The sequence below is a fragment of the Ornithorhynchus anatinus genome, chromosome 16 (genome assembly GCF_004115215.2).
Source record: "Ornithorhynchus anatinus isolate Pmale09 chromosome 16, mOrnAna1.pri.v4, whole genome shotgun sequence".
Taxonomy (NCBI): Eukaryota; Metazoa; Chordata; class Mammalia; order Monotremata; family Ornithorhynchidae; genus Ornithorhynchus; species Ornithorhynchus anatinus.
This window is the reverse complement of record NC_041743.1, coordinates 30,654,500-30,671,301: the sequence shown is the minus strand read 5'-3', so window position 1 is coordinate 30,671,301 and position 16,802 is coordinate 30,654,500. Positions and strand designations below refer to the sequence as shown.

General features: G+C 46.1%; 1 protein-coding gene across 2 annotated transcripts; it reads right to left on the bottom strand.

Moving 5' to 3' along the window:
- Positions 1-4,445: 4,445 nt before the first annotated feature.
- Positions 4,446-10,557, bottom strand: BBIP1 (BBSome interacting protein 1). 2 transcript variants are annotated; one of them, XM_029080334.1, is made up of 4 exons: positions 10,484-10,557; positions 6,554-6,635; positions 6,002-6,074; positions 4,446-4,721 (listed from the first exon to the last, which is right to left on the bottom strand). In XM_029080334.1, exons 3-4 carry the CDS (start codon positions 6,045-6,047, stop codon positions 4,555-4,557), a joined length of 213 nt encoding a protein of 70 aa, XP_028936167.1. In that variant the 5' UTR covers positions 6,048-6,074; positions 6,554-6,635; positions 10,484-10,557; the 3' UTR covers positions 4,446-4,554. The 2 variants fall into 2 exon arrangements, with proteins under 2 accessions (XP_028936167.1, XP_007665869.2); XM_007667679.4 differs by lacking the exon at positions 10,484-10,557 and having other exon boundaries at positions 6,554-6,685.
- Between the last annotated feature and the right edge of the window lie 6,245 nt (positions 10,558-16,802).

Here is a 16,802-nt window from a genome sequence, read left to right as displayed (position 1 = left end):
CAAAGGGTGGTTATGGAGTATCTCCCACAGTCACCAAGGCAATTCATGGGTCCTAAAGGGAGTCGTGGGAATCTTGGTTCAAGCTGGATACCTGTAAGTGCACCACTAACTACTTAATGCACCCAAAGAACATCCACACACTTGGGGATTTTGGATAGAAGAAACCTCTGTCTCTTGCCTGCTGTCTTCTTCTATGAACTGTCTCCACAACCCCAACTCTTCCCCCTCGGCCCTGTGTTTGAATTGTTTACATCCACCTTAACCTGTCCAACAAAAAACAGTATGTCCCTTCCACTTTCAGCTTTTGACAGAATTGAAGTGCTGTAGCTCCAGCTCAAAGAAATGATTAAATCAGGTGATCAGCTTGGAATGTCCTGCACCTTTGGGAATGTGACAGAATGCACACCACCCCACTTTTTGATACCTTCCATGGCTATACATTCTTCTCCATATCACGCAGTGACTCCTGACCATTGGCTTGAAGACATTCACTCTTCAACCTTATCTTCTCTTTTTCTCACTACAGCAAAATTCACATTCCTCATTCTTTTTGCTCACACCCACCTTGCTGTCAAACTCCCCTCATAACACATTGCTCTCCCCAACTCACCTCTCCAATCAATTATATTTTATTGTGCTCTGTACTACACACTTGGGGGAATATAACAGAGTACACAGACACAATTTCTGCCTCAAGGAACTTACAATCAGATATTTCCTGATTGACTTCTGATCTCCCTCTCTTTGCATTCCTAGCTGCCGCTTCAGGACATCCTCACCCTCTAAGCACGTAACGTTTATTGGTACCTGCTGGGTGTGAATGCTTAAGAACACACAAACCCTCATCACACGTCCATATATATCTCTATACTTAGCTGCACTTTATTATAGCCACTCCATCTTCCACTGGACTGTAAACTCCTTGAGAGCATGGGTCCTATTTCCTAATTCTGTTGCTTAGTGAGATGCTCCCAACACAGCAGATGCTCAATGAATACTAACAGAAGGCCCTAGAAAGCGTTCTAGGAAGTACAAAAAGAAGTGGCATGCCCCTTTCCCCCTCCCTTTTTATGGTACTTGTTAAACTGGGGAAGCAGCATGGCCAGGTTCTAATCCCAGCTCTGCCCCCTACCTGCTGTGAGGCCGTGGGCAAGTCACATACCTATTCTTTGCCTCAATTCCCTCATCCTCAAAGTGGCGGTTCAATACCTGTTCGCTCTCCTACTTAGACTGTGAGGCCCATATGGGACCTGATTATCTTTTATCTGCCCCTTCAAAACCTCATTAAAATCACATCTCCTCCCATAGGCCTTCCTTGATTGGGCCATCTTTCCCCACAACTGCCTCTCCCTTCTGTATAGTCTCTGCACTTGGCTCTGTACCCTTTAAGCACTTGATATTCACCCCCACCCTCCATCCCACAGCACTTATTTACAGATCTTTAAGGACACCCTCTCTAGCCAACTGAAGATTTGGAACATGCCTACCAACTCTGTTACAGTGTATCCTCTCAAGCGCTTAATACAGTGCTCTGCATCACAGTAAGTACTCAAAAAATACCATTCATAGATTGATCGATCATCCTCTTCCAGGAGGAGAGGGTGGTGAAATGAGAAACACACCAAACCCAGGATACCTGCAGAATATTGGCCGTGACTGCCTTGCGGCCTAATTCCCAGGCTGGTTCGGATGGCCTTCAGCTGGTTGCCTACCCTGGGCAGTCTTTGGATTGAGGAAGGTTAGTCTGGACTTTTTCAGTCTTACAGTTAATGCCAAGTGTCTAGTGATGTTACGTACGCCCCTCATGGAGTCTAGTTGTTCAGAGGTTTTGACAAACCTCCCCAGTCTGCCCCACACTTTTCTCTGGTCCTAATGTCTTGGTGGCAAAGGGGAAGGGTGACTTGAGCTGCATTCTCTTCATACATGGCTAAAACATTTACCGACAGTCAATATAAGTTTTGTGTTGTTTTCATGGCCTCTGCCACCTACCCCAGCCTTTTATCCAGATTCAGTCCAGCGGTCAGTTCTCCTCTCTTCCTCTCCTGCTTCCTCCATTCAGCTTCCATTCCACTTGGCTGAGTCTCTGGCCTCACCTCCCCGACAGGTGCTGGAGTGTATTAATGATATAGATTAGGTAGCAAGGCAACAGGTGCCCAGGCAAGCCAGACACTGAAGTGATGCTTGAGTTGGCACCAGAGGCCCAAGGCTCTGTATCTCCCAGTTATTTTGTAGGGGCCACTATCAACGCTAAATGCTAACTCTGTGCAGACCACCGGATGAGGTGGGTGGGGTTGGGGGCTGGGGAGGCTCAAGGTCCCAAATGTCAAATGCCAATTGGAACAGTTAATTGTATTTAATGAGCACTTACTGTGTGCATTGCACTGTATTAAACACTTGGGAGAATACTGAACAATATTTCAGATGCATTACCTGCCCACAATGAGCTTTCAATCTAGAGGACAAGCTTACGGTCTAGCATTAATCCAGCCTCTTCGCAGACACCCTGGCTTCCACCGCTTTCTCCTTGTAGCCCCTCGACCTGCCGGGGAAGCCGAAAGAAGGGGCCTCAGGAGCAACTGGTGCTGCTGCTGTTTGAACCGGGAAAGGCAACACTCCAGGCTGCTGCCCGGCTCAGCCAGGGCAGCGGAGCCGACAGCAGTCCCTCCCCACTGCATCAGGGCCGGAAACACTAGGCGATCATCCAGACGCAGAAATCCAGAAGCTCGGGAGACATCAGTCAAGGCAGGGAGATGCTGTTCCTTACGACCTTTATTAGAAGGGACAATTCTTCACATGCCGCATTGCAGTTTGGACTAATGATCCACATAAACACTCCACCCACTTACATTACACACAGGACACTGGTAAAGCACAGAACGCTTTACCAAGTGAAGGCATGAGAACACTCGTTTTCTACCCACACATACCCACCTTACATTATATATGCTCTTTTAAGGAAGTCAACTTATTCTAATGGTAATAATAACGCTGAGGACGTTAGTATTTGTTAGGCACTTACGATGCGTAATCACGGAGCTAAGTCCTGGGGTAGATATGGTAAAGTTGGATTAGACAGTCCCTGTCCCACATGGGGCTCACAGTCCAAGTGGGAGGGAGAACAGATATTACCGTTTTGCAGAAGTGGAAACCGAGGTACAGAAGTTATGTGATTTGCCCAAGGTTACACAGCAGGCAACAGGTATTAGAACTCAGGTCCTCTGACTCCAGGCCGTGTTCTTTCCGCTAAGCCAAGCTGCTTCCCATGCATTTTAGAATGCAGAATGTTGATGCAATATTTAAAATCTTCTAAACGGAATTTCTACACAACCTACACTCCCAAGGTTTGAGATCTGAAATGGAATTACACTTACCTGCAGTTGCAGCAGGAGCCCGGGTCACCAGTGTTTTATCTTAGCTACAGTGGGGAAGGGACGGCTGGCTTTGGGGTGGGCCTCAGGAAGCCCCCCATCTCCTTCCAGCATCAGCAGCACCAGTGTTCCCTTCAGCACTTGGAGCCTTGTTCTATGAGCTGGAAGGAGCCTTTTAGCTTAACTGCAGTTCAGTGAACCAGACTGTTGGAGGAGGAAGAAGAGGAGGAGGAGGAGGTGACATCTGAGCCTCATCTCTGAGCCTGGCATGGAGCTAGGGAAGCTCACTTGGACAGTGTCCGCCAGAAAGCGGGTCACGTTGGGGCCTGCGGGACATCTACATCTGGAGCGATACACAGTGAGGTACAACTGAGCTTCACCATATTTTGAGTAGGCCTGACGACAGATGGACTGAAAACTGCTACTTACAGCAGCAGTGTTTCAAGTAACTAGGCAAATAACTACCACTGACTGGCACAGGGGAAAAAAAATGGAGTCTTTAAAAAAAAAATATCTGGACCCTCACTACTGCATTTTTGTTAAAGCATTTACAAAATGAAGCCACCTATCTCTAAACTACAAGCTCGTTATGGGCAGGGTACCTGCCTGCTAGTTCTGTTGTACTGTACTCTCCCAAGAACTAAGTAGAGTGCTCTGTGCATATTAGGCGTTCCAAAAATACCACTGATTGATCTGATACAATGATCACTCATTTTTAAATGACTTATTTATAGTTCAAACTGAAAATGAGGTTGTTCGGTAGGCAGTTTTGATTTCATGGACATCTGAAGTAGGATGACCTAGTGGAAAGAGCAAGGGCCTGGATCTAATCCTGGCACTGCTACCTGCCTTTTGTGTGACCCTGGGCAAGTCACTTCTCTGTGTCTCAGTTTCCTCACCTGTAAAATGGCGATTCAATACCTGTTCTCCTTCCTACTTAGCCTTTGAACATAATCTGGGACAGGAACTGTAGCCTACCTGATTATCTTGGATCTCCCCCAGCTTGGTACATAGTAAAGTGCCTAACAAATACCACAATTACACTTACCCTTTTACTATTTTAAAATAACTCGGAAGTCATTTAAATGCAACTATTATTCTCAACTTAAAAACAACAATATAAATTGTTTTACAATAATAGGAAGTAAATAGCCAGTAAACAACACAAAGGTAAGTGACTCATGATTCACTGGTTCATTTGCTGCTGTGCCTTTTCTGCCAGTTCCTGTTGTCGAATTGTTTCCTGCGCCGCCTGCTGCATTTTTTCCAACTTCTCCAGGGTAAGTGATTTGAGGGGTAAAAGTTTGGGTTTGCACAACACCATAGTGGCCACGTCCTCCACAGATAACTGCCCTAAAATGAAAGTGGAAAAAAAAAGTGTTAGGAGGAGACTAACTCATCACTAGCTCTAGATGTTAAAAAAACTTCTTGCAAATAAGCAGCATGAGGAAGTAAAGAGACGCCTATTGCCTGTGTTTTGGCTTGATCAATCGTTTCAACAGTTTGAGCTACTGGGGTGCCAGACCACACAACAAAACAAACTCCAGCTTAACCACGGAGGAGAACATAATCAGTGATATTTACTGAGTGCTTACTATATGCAGATCATTGTACTACATGCCGGGGAGAGAATACTACAGAATTAATAGAAACGTTCCCTGCCAATAACCAACTTATAGTTACATTTCAGAACTCACATGTTTAGAATTTTCTTCTCTTATAAAAAACTTACTTGGTCTGTGAGAGGATTTGCTAGCAGTACTAACTAGAAAACAATCAGTAATTTCCCATCACTTTAACTCTCTGTACACCACACTGCCCACACATGACTTTTCAACGAAGAGGAACAAGATAATCAGTCACGTGACGATACACATTGAGCAGAATGCTGGCAGAGTTCCTAGAACCCTTATATCTCTAATATAGTTGGCTTGGGGTTCCAAACTAAAGAAAACAGTTGTTTTTTTCTTTAGCAGCTTTGCAAAGCTTAAATCCCCCAAAAGCTGGAGAGTTAACTTTAGAACTACTTTACAGAATATTCTCACAGCATAAATGTGACACCTCACTTCAAATACAAAAAAATGCAGAATGTAGAAAATATTTTCAGCAGTATAGTCGGTTCTCTTATAACATGGGGGTTGTGTTTTACAAGAAAATTGCATTAAGGAAAAAGGTGGTGTACTCTCACCAGGCCAATGTCAGACACAGTCACAAAACCATTTCTTCACACATTGCATTCCGTTGTATCCAAAATGCATGTGCACTCTTGGAAAAAGTCCCCTAACTCCACAATTGCGTTCTATCCAAAGCGCGTAATTAAAGCACCCACTTCGGCAAAACTGATTGAATTTCAGAGTAAGAATGAACTTCTCCTTTACTTTCACTTAACTAAGATAATAGCAATATTTAAATTGTAAGCCTATTTTTATGGCTGATAAGATCCACTTTGCAACAATTATATAGAAAAAATGCCACCAAAGGATTAGTTCCAAGAATACTAAGATTTTTGAAAATGATTCAGGAATGAAAATTACAATCGGAATACAGGATGCATAACTAGTTCTAAAGGTTTCTGCAGTGTCTAGCACACTGTGCATAGCTTTAAAGTTAACTGACGGTGACTATATAATTACCTTGCTTAGGAAGGACCTCACGGAACATCGACTTGACTTCTGGCATATCTGAATTGCAGTAGACTTTATTTTCCTTTAAATAAAATAACAGCAGGTATTAGAGCTATTCTCCAGAACAAATGCCCAAATTGCTTAATAAATTCTGTTTAAAATTCATTTGTTTAGGCTTCAGAACTGAGCACCCTAACTCTTTGAATTTATTTTTCTTCAGATTTAATTGGTTCAAGAGAAAAAGCATGCTAGCAACATGGAGCAGTCATTCTCCTGGATGAACAACTGGGAAGTCTTGGTCCGGTAATGAAGAGTTTGGAACTAGACCTGCCCAAAGGCACTGATTTAAAAACTTACACAATGCCAGTCACCCACTATTATCTCCACCAGCTGCTTTCCACCTGAGCCAGTGGCTCCAGCTGTTATACACGGTGAACGGAAAGAGGGCACAAACAAGCTGGGAGGGCAGAATCAATTATTTAAAGACACAGTGAAGCACAGCCTCAAGCAATTAAACACAGCAATGGTCTTTTGGGAGAATACCCGAGGAGTTGGACCCACCTGATGGGCAGCAAGGAGAGTGACCGTCTTCCTTGGGCAAAGTCTTCACCAAGATCGGGGCACCAAGAGGCAAGCTTGAAATCTGAAACAGACAAGTTTAAGGCAAATCATTAGTGTGGCAAGGAGCTGTCTTTTCATACAACAATGCAGAAAGGGATATTGGGCATGTGCGGGTCTCTTCAGTCACAGTGTCCCTCAGGGGTAGAATCTCTCCAGCATGAGCATCTTAAAAAAACAAACCATAGCTCTCTGGATGGGGACACACACATATAGCAGTTTATTAGCATACGTGGGTTTTTTTATTCACAGTTTTTGCCCACCCGTGATTTGGTGGGCTTCGAGCTCCCCGCTGGCTGCCTCTTTGGTGGCCATGCTTCTTGTGGTGGTTCGTTGGTCACCCCCTGCCCTCCCTGGAAAGCCCCGACAGCTGTGAGTTGTTGAATAAACTGTCATCATTGGGCACAGGTACTGTTTGTGTTCTCCTCTCACCTGCAGGTATTTCTCTAACTAATCCCCTGTGAATATAAATACACTTGGTTCACTTAAAACAGTTGTTCCATTCTTGAGAAACCCCTTGTGAAAGAAGATCCCTCTCAACTGTCACACTCCATCCAGAGAGTTCAGGCTGTCATAAAAAAACTTCCCTAATAGTGTTCCCAGAAAGAATGGTCTTCGGAGTCAGAAGACCTGGGTTCTAATCCCCACTCTGCTGTCAGCTGTGTGACCTTGGGCGAGTCAATTAACTTCTCTGGTCCTCTGTGAGCCCTGCGTGGGACTAGGACTGTGTCTAACCTGATTATCTCTTATTTACCCCAATGCTTAGTATCTAGCAGGAGCTTAACAAAATACCCTAATTACTAATTATTCAAAATATCCTGCTAAAACAGTATTGGAAGAAATGTGTCTTCCGTGAATTGTTTTAACTACATAAAAGATGACCTCCTAGTTAACCCAAAGTTTTAAGCCAGTAAATTTATTGAGCCTTATCAGCAGACATCCGTGGATTCCTCCGATCTCAGTACTTGTGGTTTTATGCATTTTTTTCAATTGGTCGACTGATGACCTTCTGATTACTCAAAATGCAAATATTTTCTGTGTGTCTCCCATTTTGGTGTACGCACCTTGTGGGCAATGGTGCACTTTCCCAAAGTGCATTGTCCAGAGTGCAAATTATTATTTCTACTACTACTACTGTAATGCTCTTTCAAGACTTGGCTGATTTCAATTTATGAACAAATCTTTTTCTGCCCCACCAGCCCATTTATTAGCACTTCATGATACTGCTGCAATCACGGCCTTGCGGATACAACATAACAGTGATGGTGTTTGTTAAGCGCTTACTATGGGCAAAGCACTGTTCTAAGCACTGAGGCCTGGAAGCCAGAAGGTCACGGGTTCTAATCCCAGCTCCGCCACCTGTCAGCTGCATGAACTTGGATAAGTCACTCCACTTCCCTAGGCCTCAGTTCCCTCATCTGTAAAAAGGGGGATTGAGACGGTGAGCCCCACGTGGGACAGGGGCTGTGTCCAACCCGACTGGGTTTGTACTTGGAGTGCCTGGCACGTAGTAAGTGCTTAACAGATACCATAATAATTGTTACCATCTGCTTGGATTGCTTTCCCTCTGGCAAGTCACACAAGTTCAGGATGCCATTTATACCCCGCTGGGAGGGAGGGAACCTCGATCCTTCTCTCTCTCTCTCTGTCCCCTCCGCCCCATCGGGGTTCACGGTGGACACCGGGGTGGGGGGCAGGGTAGGGGGACCGGAGGAGGAGCCGGGAGTCTCATTCATTCATTCAATCGTATTTATTGAGTGTTTACTGTGTGCAGAGCACTGTACTGAGCATTTGGAAAGTCCATTTCGGCAACAGATAAAGACAATCCCTACCCAACGACGGGCTCACGCAGAGGGAGGCTGGAGGAAAGGGAAACGGGGGGCAGAGGAGGTGGGCTTGGGGGAACGGGGTGGGATTTCCTTCTACCCTTCCTCTCCTCTCCATTCATATTCATTTAGACTGTGAGCCCATTATTGACAGGGACTATCTGTTGCTGTATATATATATATATATATACACACACACTATATATATATAGTATACTATCTGTATACTATTGAATGAATTCCCCCTACTCCCTCCCTCTGCTCTTCCCCCTTCCCCTTCCCACAGCATTTGTGCATATTTGTACATATCTATTGCTCTATTTTATTAATGATTTGTTCATTAGTATTTATTGAGCGCTTACTATGTGCAGAGCACTGTACTAAGCGCTTGGGCACTGTACTAATGATGTGTATCTATCTCTGATTCTATTTTTCTTGATGGTATTGATGCCTGTTTACTTCAGGAAGCAGCGTGGCTCAGTGGAAAGAGCCCGGCCTGGGGACTCAGAGGTCGTGGGTTCGAATCCCAGCTCTGCCACTTGTCAGCTGTGTGACTATGGGCAAGTCACTTAACTTCTCTGTGCCTCAGTGACCTCATCCGTAAAATGGGGACGAAGACTGTGAGCCTCACGTGGGACAATCTGATTACCCTGTATCCACCCCAGTGCTTAGAACAGTGCTGTGCACCTAGTAAGCGCTTAACAAATACCAATATTATTATTGTTTTGATGTCTCCCCGTTTGGACTGCGAGCCCATTGTTGGGCAGCGATTGTCTCTGTTGCCGAATCGTCCATTCCAGGCGCTTTCGTCAGTGCTCTGCACTTAGTAGGCATTTGATAGATACAACTGAATGAATGAATGCTCTGCACATAGTAAGCGCTCAATACATACGATTGAATGAATGAATGCTCTGCACATAGTAAGGGCTCAATAAATACAATTGAATGAATAAGCGCTCAATAAATACGACTGAATGAATGCTCTGCACATAGTAAGGGCTCAATACATACGATGGAATGAATGAATGCTCTGCACATAGCAAGCGCTCAATAAATACGATAGAATGAATGAACGAACAGCAAGGGCTCAATAAACACGATGTTGCAACCTGATTATCTTCGATCTCCCACATCGTCGAGTGGCTAACTCATACCACAGCACAAATGCACGTAGCGAGCTCATTCAAAATGAATGAATGCATAGTAAGGGCTCAGCTCACTAAATACGAATGAATGAATGAACAGTAAAGGCTCAACAAACACGATGTTCCAACCTGATTATCTCCCCCAGTTTGGCACAACATCAAATGCCTAACACATACGACGACACAAATGCACATAGCGAGCTCACTCAAAATGAATGACTAGTAAGGGCTCAGCTCACTAAATACGAATGAATGAACAGTAAGGACTCAATAAATATGATGTTCCAACCTGATTATTTTCGATCTCCCCCAGCTTGGCACATGGTCGAGTGCCTACCCCATACCACGACACAAATGCACATGGCGAGCTCACTCAAAATGAATGACTAGTAAGGGCTCAGCTCGCTAAATACGAATGCATGAACAGTAAAGGCTCCATAAACACCATGTGCCGACCTGATTATCTCCCCCAGCTTGGCATCAAGTGCCTACCCCATACCACGACGCAAATGCACATGGCGAGCTCACTCAAAATGAATGACTAGTAAGGGCTCAGCTCGCTAAATACGAATGAATGAACAGTAAAGGCTCCATAAACACCATGTGCCGACCTGATTATCTCCCCCAGCTTGGCATCAAGTGCCTAACACATACCACGACCCAAATGTACATAGTGAGCTCACTCAAAACGAATGATTAGTAAGGGCTCAGCTGGCTAGATACGAATGAATGAATGAATAGTAAGGGCTCAATCCGGATGGGTGGGGGGAGGGAGATGGCCGCGGCCGCTCCTGTCGCCTCCCGCCGGTCGAGGCCCGCGGCCGATGAGCCTTGGTGTTCCCCCCAGCCCCCGGGGGCAGTGTGATGGCCGCCCCCGAGAGCTGCCGGCCGGTCCTACCTACCTCCCGGAGGGCGTCGTCCCCGCCTCCAGGCCCCGCCCTCCTCCCCCTCCCACCGCCGCAAAGCAGGCCGGGAGCCCGGGCGCCGGGCACTGCGCATGCGCGGAGAGGCCGACCGCTCCCCTCCTCAGCGGCCCATGGAGCGCCCCGACGGGGAGGCTTCCACCCCTCACGGTAACGGCCCCCGCCGAATTTCCCCAAACGGAGCCCGGCCATCCCTGGACGTCGGCTCTCTGTTTATTCAGATCGTAATTGTGACGGAGCTTCCCACCGACTGGTTCGAAAGGGAGGCAGCCGTAGAGCGCGCATTCGTTTAGCTGAAGGAGGAGCCAAGGGCCGGCGGCCACCCCTACCACCTTATGGAGACAACTTGCAGGCTGTTCCAGTGGATTTTATTTTCCTTCAGTTGTAGGCCTGCAATAACCAAGAATATGGAGGAATCCTGTGGACCTGAGGGTGGAAACTACGATCAGGAATGATGACCTCAGTTCCCTCCGTTCCCTCTCTGTAAAAAGGGGATGGAGACCGTGAACATGGGACGGGGACTGCGTCCCACCCCATTTGCTCATATCCACCTCAGCGCTTAGGACAGTGCGTGACACGTAGTAAATGCTTTATTCATTCAGTAGTATTTATTGAATGCTTACTATGTGCAGAGCAATGTCCTAAGCGCTTGGAATGTACAGATCGGTAACAGATACAGTCCCTGCCCTGTGATGGGCTTACAGTCTAATCGGGGGAGACCGACAGACAAGAACAATAGCCGTAAATGCCATTATTATTATTATGATCACCTCCTCTTAAGGCCTCCAAATGACCCAGGCGGGCCTGGGCCAAAGCAGGGCTACTGATTGCTGTGGGGCTTAGGTTGAAAAGATGGAAAGACGATATTGAGGAGCTTGCAGCTGAAGATGTTCTCCTTAATCACCTTCCCCTTGCCCTTGATCCAGCTGTAGACATTTATTCTGAAGACTTTGCATTATCCAAATGGCTCGTCAGGAGGTGTTCCTAGCTGTATGGAGAAGGCAACGTCCTTCAGAGCACAGGACAGTTGCCGTGTGCAGGCCTGAGAGGGAAGGCCCTAGCCTCATTTCATTGCTAGGCCGTGCAGCTGCTGCAGGGTGGGTGGGATCCCTTGGGTCATCACCTTCAGCGGGATGAGTAGTAGTAATAGTATTTAGCGTGGCTCAGTGGCAAGAGCCCGGGCTGGGAAGTCAGAGGTCATGGGTTCGTAATCCCGGCTCTGCCACTTGTCAGCTGTGTGACTGGGCAAGTCACTTCTCTGTGCCACATCTGTAAAATAGGGATGAAGACTGAGCCTCACGTGGGACAACCTGATGACCCTATATCTCCCCCAGCGCTTAGAACAGTGCTCGGCCCATAGTAAGCGCTTAAGGAATACCAACGTTATTATTTATGTGCTTACTGTGTGCCAAGCACTGTACTAAGTGCTGGGAGAGAATATACGTGAGCCCCTTGTGGGCAGGGATCGTCTCTGTTGCTGAATTGTACTTTCCAGGTGCTTATTACAGTGCTCTGCACATAGCGCTCAATAAATACGAGTGAATGAATGCAAACAGTAAACATTCAATAAGTGCAATTGAATGAATGAATTAGACATTGTCCCTGTCCCTTGGGGGACTCACAGTCTAAGAGCTGCCTCTACTTATCTCGGGGAAGCTAATGACCTGTAGTTTTAACATCACAAAAACCTGGGACACTAGGGCTGGGAATCCTTAATAACAAGCCCATTTGTGAGCATGAGATAATCGTTCATTAGAGCGTAGCAGGTATATCCCGGCTCTGCCACTTGTATCCCGGCTGTGCCACTTGTCAGCTGTTTGACTGTGGGCAAGTCACTTAACTTCTCTGGGCCTCAGTCACCTCATCTGTAAAATGGGGATGAAGACTGTGAGCCCCACCTGGGACAACCTGATTCCCCTGTGTCTACCCCAGCGCATAGAACAGTGCTCTGCACATAGTAAGCGCTTAACAAATACCAACATGGTTATTATTATATACTAAAGTTTCTCAGTCTACATCCTAGAAGAGGGAAAAACTAATTATGCACGTGGGCAGTACGGCAGCCCTCCTGAAGGTGGCGTGGTTCCTCTTCATCTCTGTCGACGGCGGTGTATTGGATGCCACCTGCACGCCCAGCACAGAACACCCCTACTATCACTACTACTAATCGTGTTATTTATTAAGTGCTTACTATGCGCCAAGCCCTGTAGGAAAATCAACGTGGTTTAGTAGAAAGAGCACGGGTTTGCGAGTCAGAGGTCCTGGGTTCTAATTCCGCCTTTGCCACTTAGCAGCTGTGTGACTTTGGGCAAGTCACTTAATTTTTCTGTGCCTCAGTGACCTCATCTGTAAAATGGGGATTAAGACTGTGAGCCCCACGTGGGACAATGCGATTACCCTGTATCTACCCCAGTGCTTAGAACAGTGCTCAGCACATAGTAAGTGCTTAACAAATACCAACATTATTATTATTATTATCACCCCAGTGGTTTGAACAGTGCTTGGCACATAGTAAGCGCTTAACAAATACCATCATTGTTATTATTCATTTGATCGGATTTATTGAGCGCTTACTGTGTGCAGAGCACTGTGTTGTTATTACTACATGCTGGGGTGGACACAAGATAATCAGGTCAGACAGAGTTCCTGCCTTCCCCAAGGCTCACAGTCTAAAGAGGAAGGAGACCAGGATGAGGAAACTGAGGCAAAGAGAGATTTAGTCACCTAGTAACCACTTGGAGAACACGCAATAGAGACAAGATGGGACCTTTTGACAAATGTACAATACATCGGTCCTCTGTTTCCCCCTGCGTGGCAATGCTCTCCTTTCTTTAATTTACCTAGCTCATCCTTCCCCATCTTCAAAGCCTTTCTAAAAAGCCACCTCCCTCAAGAGGCACTCACTGATTGATTCTCCCCTTTGTGGTCTTGTCATCCCATTAGCCATCTTAGCACTCCTTTGTATAATTGTTTTTTCATTATTTATTTGCTTTGGCATTTACTAGGTGCTTCTACTTTGTGGGGAATGGTACACTCGGTTCTGATTTCCATATGTGTTTTGGCTGGAACATAATAAGGAAATGGGGGCCGGCCTGCTGTGTCACTGTATGCCTCTGTGTCCACTGGTGTGGCCTTGAACTCAGCATGAGTTTGCCAAAGTGTGAGGTTTGATAAGAAGGCAGCCCAACTCCTGTTATAGGAGAACTGAAACTGATAAGAGAAATAATTCACTGGAAACACAGCAGTTCCGCAAGAACTGGAGCAGCAGCATGGCCTAGGGGAAAGAGCACGGGGACCTGAGTTCTAATGCTGACTCTGCCAAATTGTCTGCTGTGTGACCTTGGGCAAGTCTCTTAACTACTTTGTACCTCAGTTTTCTGACCTTTAACTTGGGGATTTAATAACTGTTCTTCCTCCTACTTGGACTGTGTCCACCCTGATTAGCTTGTATCTTTCCCAGCACTAAGTATTTGACCCATTCTATGTCCTTAACAAATACCGTAACGTAACAAAAACCGAGTGTCATTTCATCACTGATAGGAGTCAAGTCCTCAAGTTCCTCACTGCTCCAGGCAGGGTGGCTCAGTCTTGGTCTGATGAACCACCACAGCCTTACCATTCCACAGTTAGAATAGCCAGGCTTGTGTCCATCACCCCTGCTCTGCCGTAGCTGAAGAGAGGAAAGGGAGAAGACGTAGGCTCCAAGCTGTGTTGACAGGCGTCATGGTGCTGGGGAGGAGAGGGGAAGACTGCAGATTAGATTCCTTATGCAGCCCAGCCCAGTAGCAGAGGGCCCAGGCCGCAAATAATACCTTTTGTTTTACCATTCCTAGCTACACTTTTGCTCTTCCAACTCATTCATCCATTTAATAATATTTAGACTGTGTTCATCAGTTTGTAGGCTCTTCTTCCCAATTGTCCATCTCCTTCAAGGCAGGCACCCCTTAGTATTTATTGTCCCATAGCAGTTTTGCAACTGCTACTTTAGTCGCCCCAGAACGGCTGTGGCCATGTCTTTGTGCTGCTGACTGATGGTTTTCTGATACTCAACCCAGCCCCAAAGTACTTAAGCAGATATTCTCATGCTCTAGTATTTCCCTTAGCCATAATCTTTTTTAATGTCTGTTTCCCCCGTAAATTATAAGCTCCCTGTATGCAAGGGGTCATATCTACTAATTCTGTTGTACTTTCTCAAATACACAGTACAGTGCCCTGCACACAGTGAGTGCTCAATAAATTGATTGATTGGGGGTGAGAGTAACCTGTGCTATTATTCTCCCCACTCCTGCTCCTTTTAGTCTCTATGGTGGACAGCCAGCAGTGGATTTGGACTATTTCAACTTCATCCTTTCTCCCCGGGCTGGGTCTCTCCATACCTCCCCATCTTTGCACACAGTAAGCGTTAATGAAACAAGACTACAGTACTGTAGGAGTGTGCTAACTTTGGAGATATATATCTATATCTATATATATATATTTATACATAGTTGTCCTTTATATTTGAAGAAGACACAGATGATGGTGAGTGCAGGAGTGCTGAAAAGGTAAATGTGGGACCCACAGTCCTGGCCACACTGAATAAAGAAAAACATTGTTCCTCGTTATGTTATCGTATTTAAGGTTTGCAGCAACTGGCCCTGTTATCTTTTCTCTCCTTGTCGCTCATTCCTCATGAAACTTATGCTCCGAATGCCACTTCTCTTTTGAAAGCAGTGTGTTGTGCTTATAATAATAATAATTGTGGTATTTGTCAACACTATAATGCCAAGGACTAAGCACCGGGGTACAAGACAATCAAGTTAGACACAATCTTTGCCCCACATGGGGCTCCAATCTAAGGGGAAGAGTGATCAGATATTTCATCCCCATTTTTCAGATGAGGAAATTGAGACACAGAGAAGTTAAGTCACTGATTTATATTAATGTCTGTCTCCCCCTCTAGACTGTAAAATCCTTTTGGGCAGGGAATGTGTTTACCAACTCTGTAGTACTGTACTTTCTCAAGCACTTAATACAATATTTGGCACACAGTAGGCACTCAATAAATACCATAAAAATGTGATTTACCCAGGGTCACATGGCAGGCAAGTGTCAGAGCCAAGATTAGAAACCAGGTCCTCTGACCCCCAGGCCCATGCTCTCCTCAGCAGCTGACTCCCAGTTTACAGCTGGCATTCAGCATTGTCTGGGGTTTTATTTTACTGGGTCCTTAAAATATTTCCTTTGCTTTCCTTGTTTTCTGTTTCCCAGTTTTAGCTTTCCACACAGCCATTGCTTGTGTATCCTACTGTCGCTCATTCTCCTCTGAGGTACCAAGCTGAATCTCAATCAATCAGTGGTATTTATTAAGCCCTTCTTGTGTTCAGGACACTGTACTGAGGGCTCAGGAGAGTACAACAGAGTTGGTAGACATGTCCCCCGCCCACCACAAGCTAACAGTGTAAAGGTGGGGGGAGTAGCTGTGTTAAGACCACATAGCTCCAATGCTAGGAGACTGACAACTTTCCAGAACTTCAGTGTTCGTCATCTTGTCTAGCCACTTGCTGTCGAGTATAGCACGTACATGTCGCTGATGACTGCTCAAGGGCCATTAGGAAATTCTTTATCAGTGGGATATTTTCCATAAGTAGACAAGCAGCATGACCTTATAGAAAGAGCATGGGGCCTGGGAGTCAGGAGACCTGGGTTCTAATCCCGGCTCTGACACTTGCCTGCTGTGTGACCTTGGGCAATTCACTGAACTTTTCTGTGCCTCAGGTTCCTCATCTATAAAATGGGGATTATCTGTTCTCCCTCGCCCTTAGACTGTGAGCTCCATGTGGGACAGGGACTGTGTCTGACCTGATTATCCTGTATCTTCCCCAGTGCTTAGTATAGTGCTTGATACATAGTAAACATTTGACAAATACTATTTATTTGTATTTGAGCAGCAGCAGCCCATGCCTCGGCTTCTCAGCCCAACAACTGCCGACCATTCCAGCTGGGCTCCCCTGCTTTTCCCCACCCCCCCAGTGCCATCCTGGGGTTTCGCTCCGGACCTGCTCTGTGAGAACGCCTTTAGCTCCAATTCCAGTGGACCATTGACCCACAGTGCCAGGAACCCCTGCTGTTCCCTCCCACCCCCATCATTCTCTCCTAGGACTTTGTCCTGGGCGAGCGAGGCCGTGAGGGCCTCACATTTCAGCAGCGTGAGGCCTCCACAGATTTTAGAACGCTGGGAAAGGGAACGCAGTAGAAGGGAAGGATGGAAGGGATGGAGAAAAGGGTGGGATCCAGAGAGCCATCCAATATTTTTCTC

Excerpts from the sequence above, each read along its gene's own strand:
- BBIP1 (XM_029080334.1), bottom strand. The coding sequence starts at position 6,047 with ATGCCAGAAGTCAAGTCGATGTTCCGTGAGGTCCTTCCTAAGCAAG. Across the intron at positions 4,722-6,001 it reads TGAGGTCCTTCCTAAGCAAG|GGCAGTTATCTGTGGAGGAC; the intron begins GTAATTATATAG and ends CTTTCATTTTAG.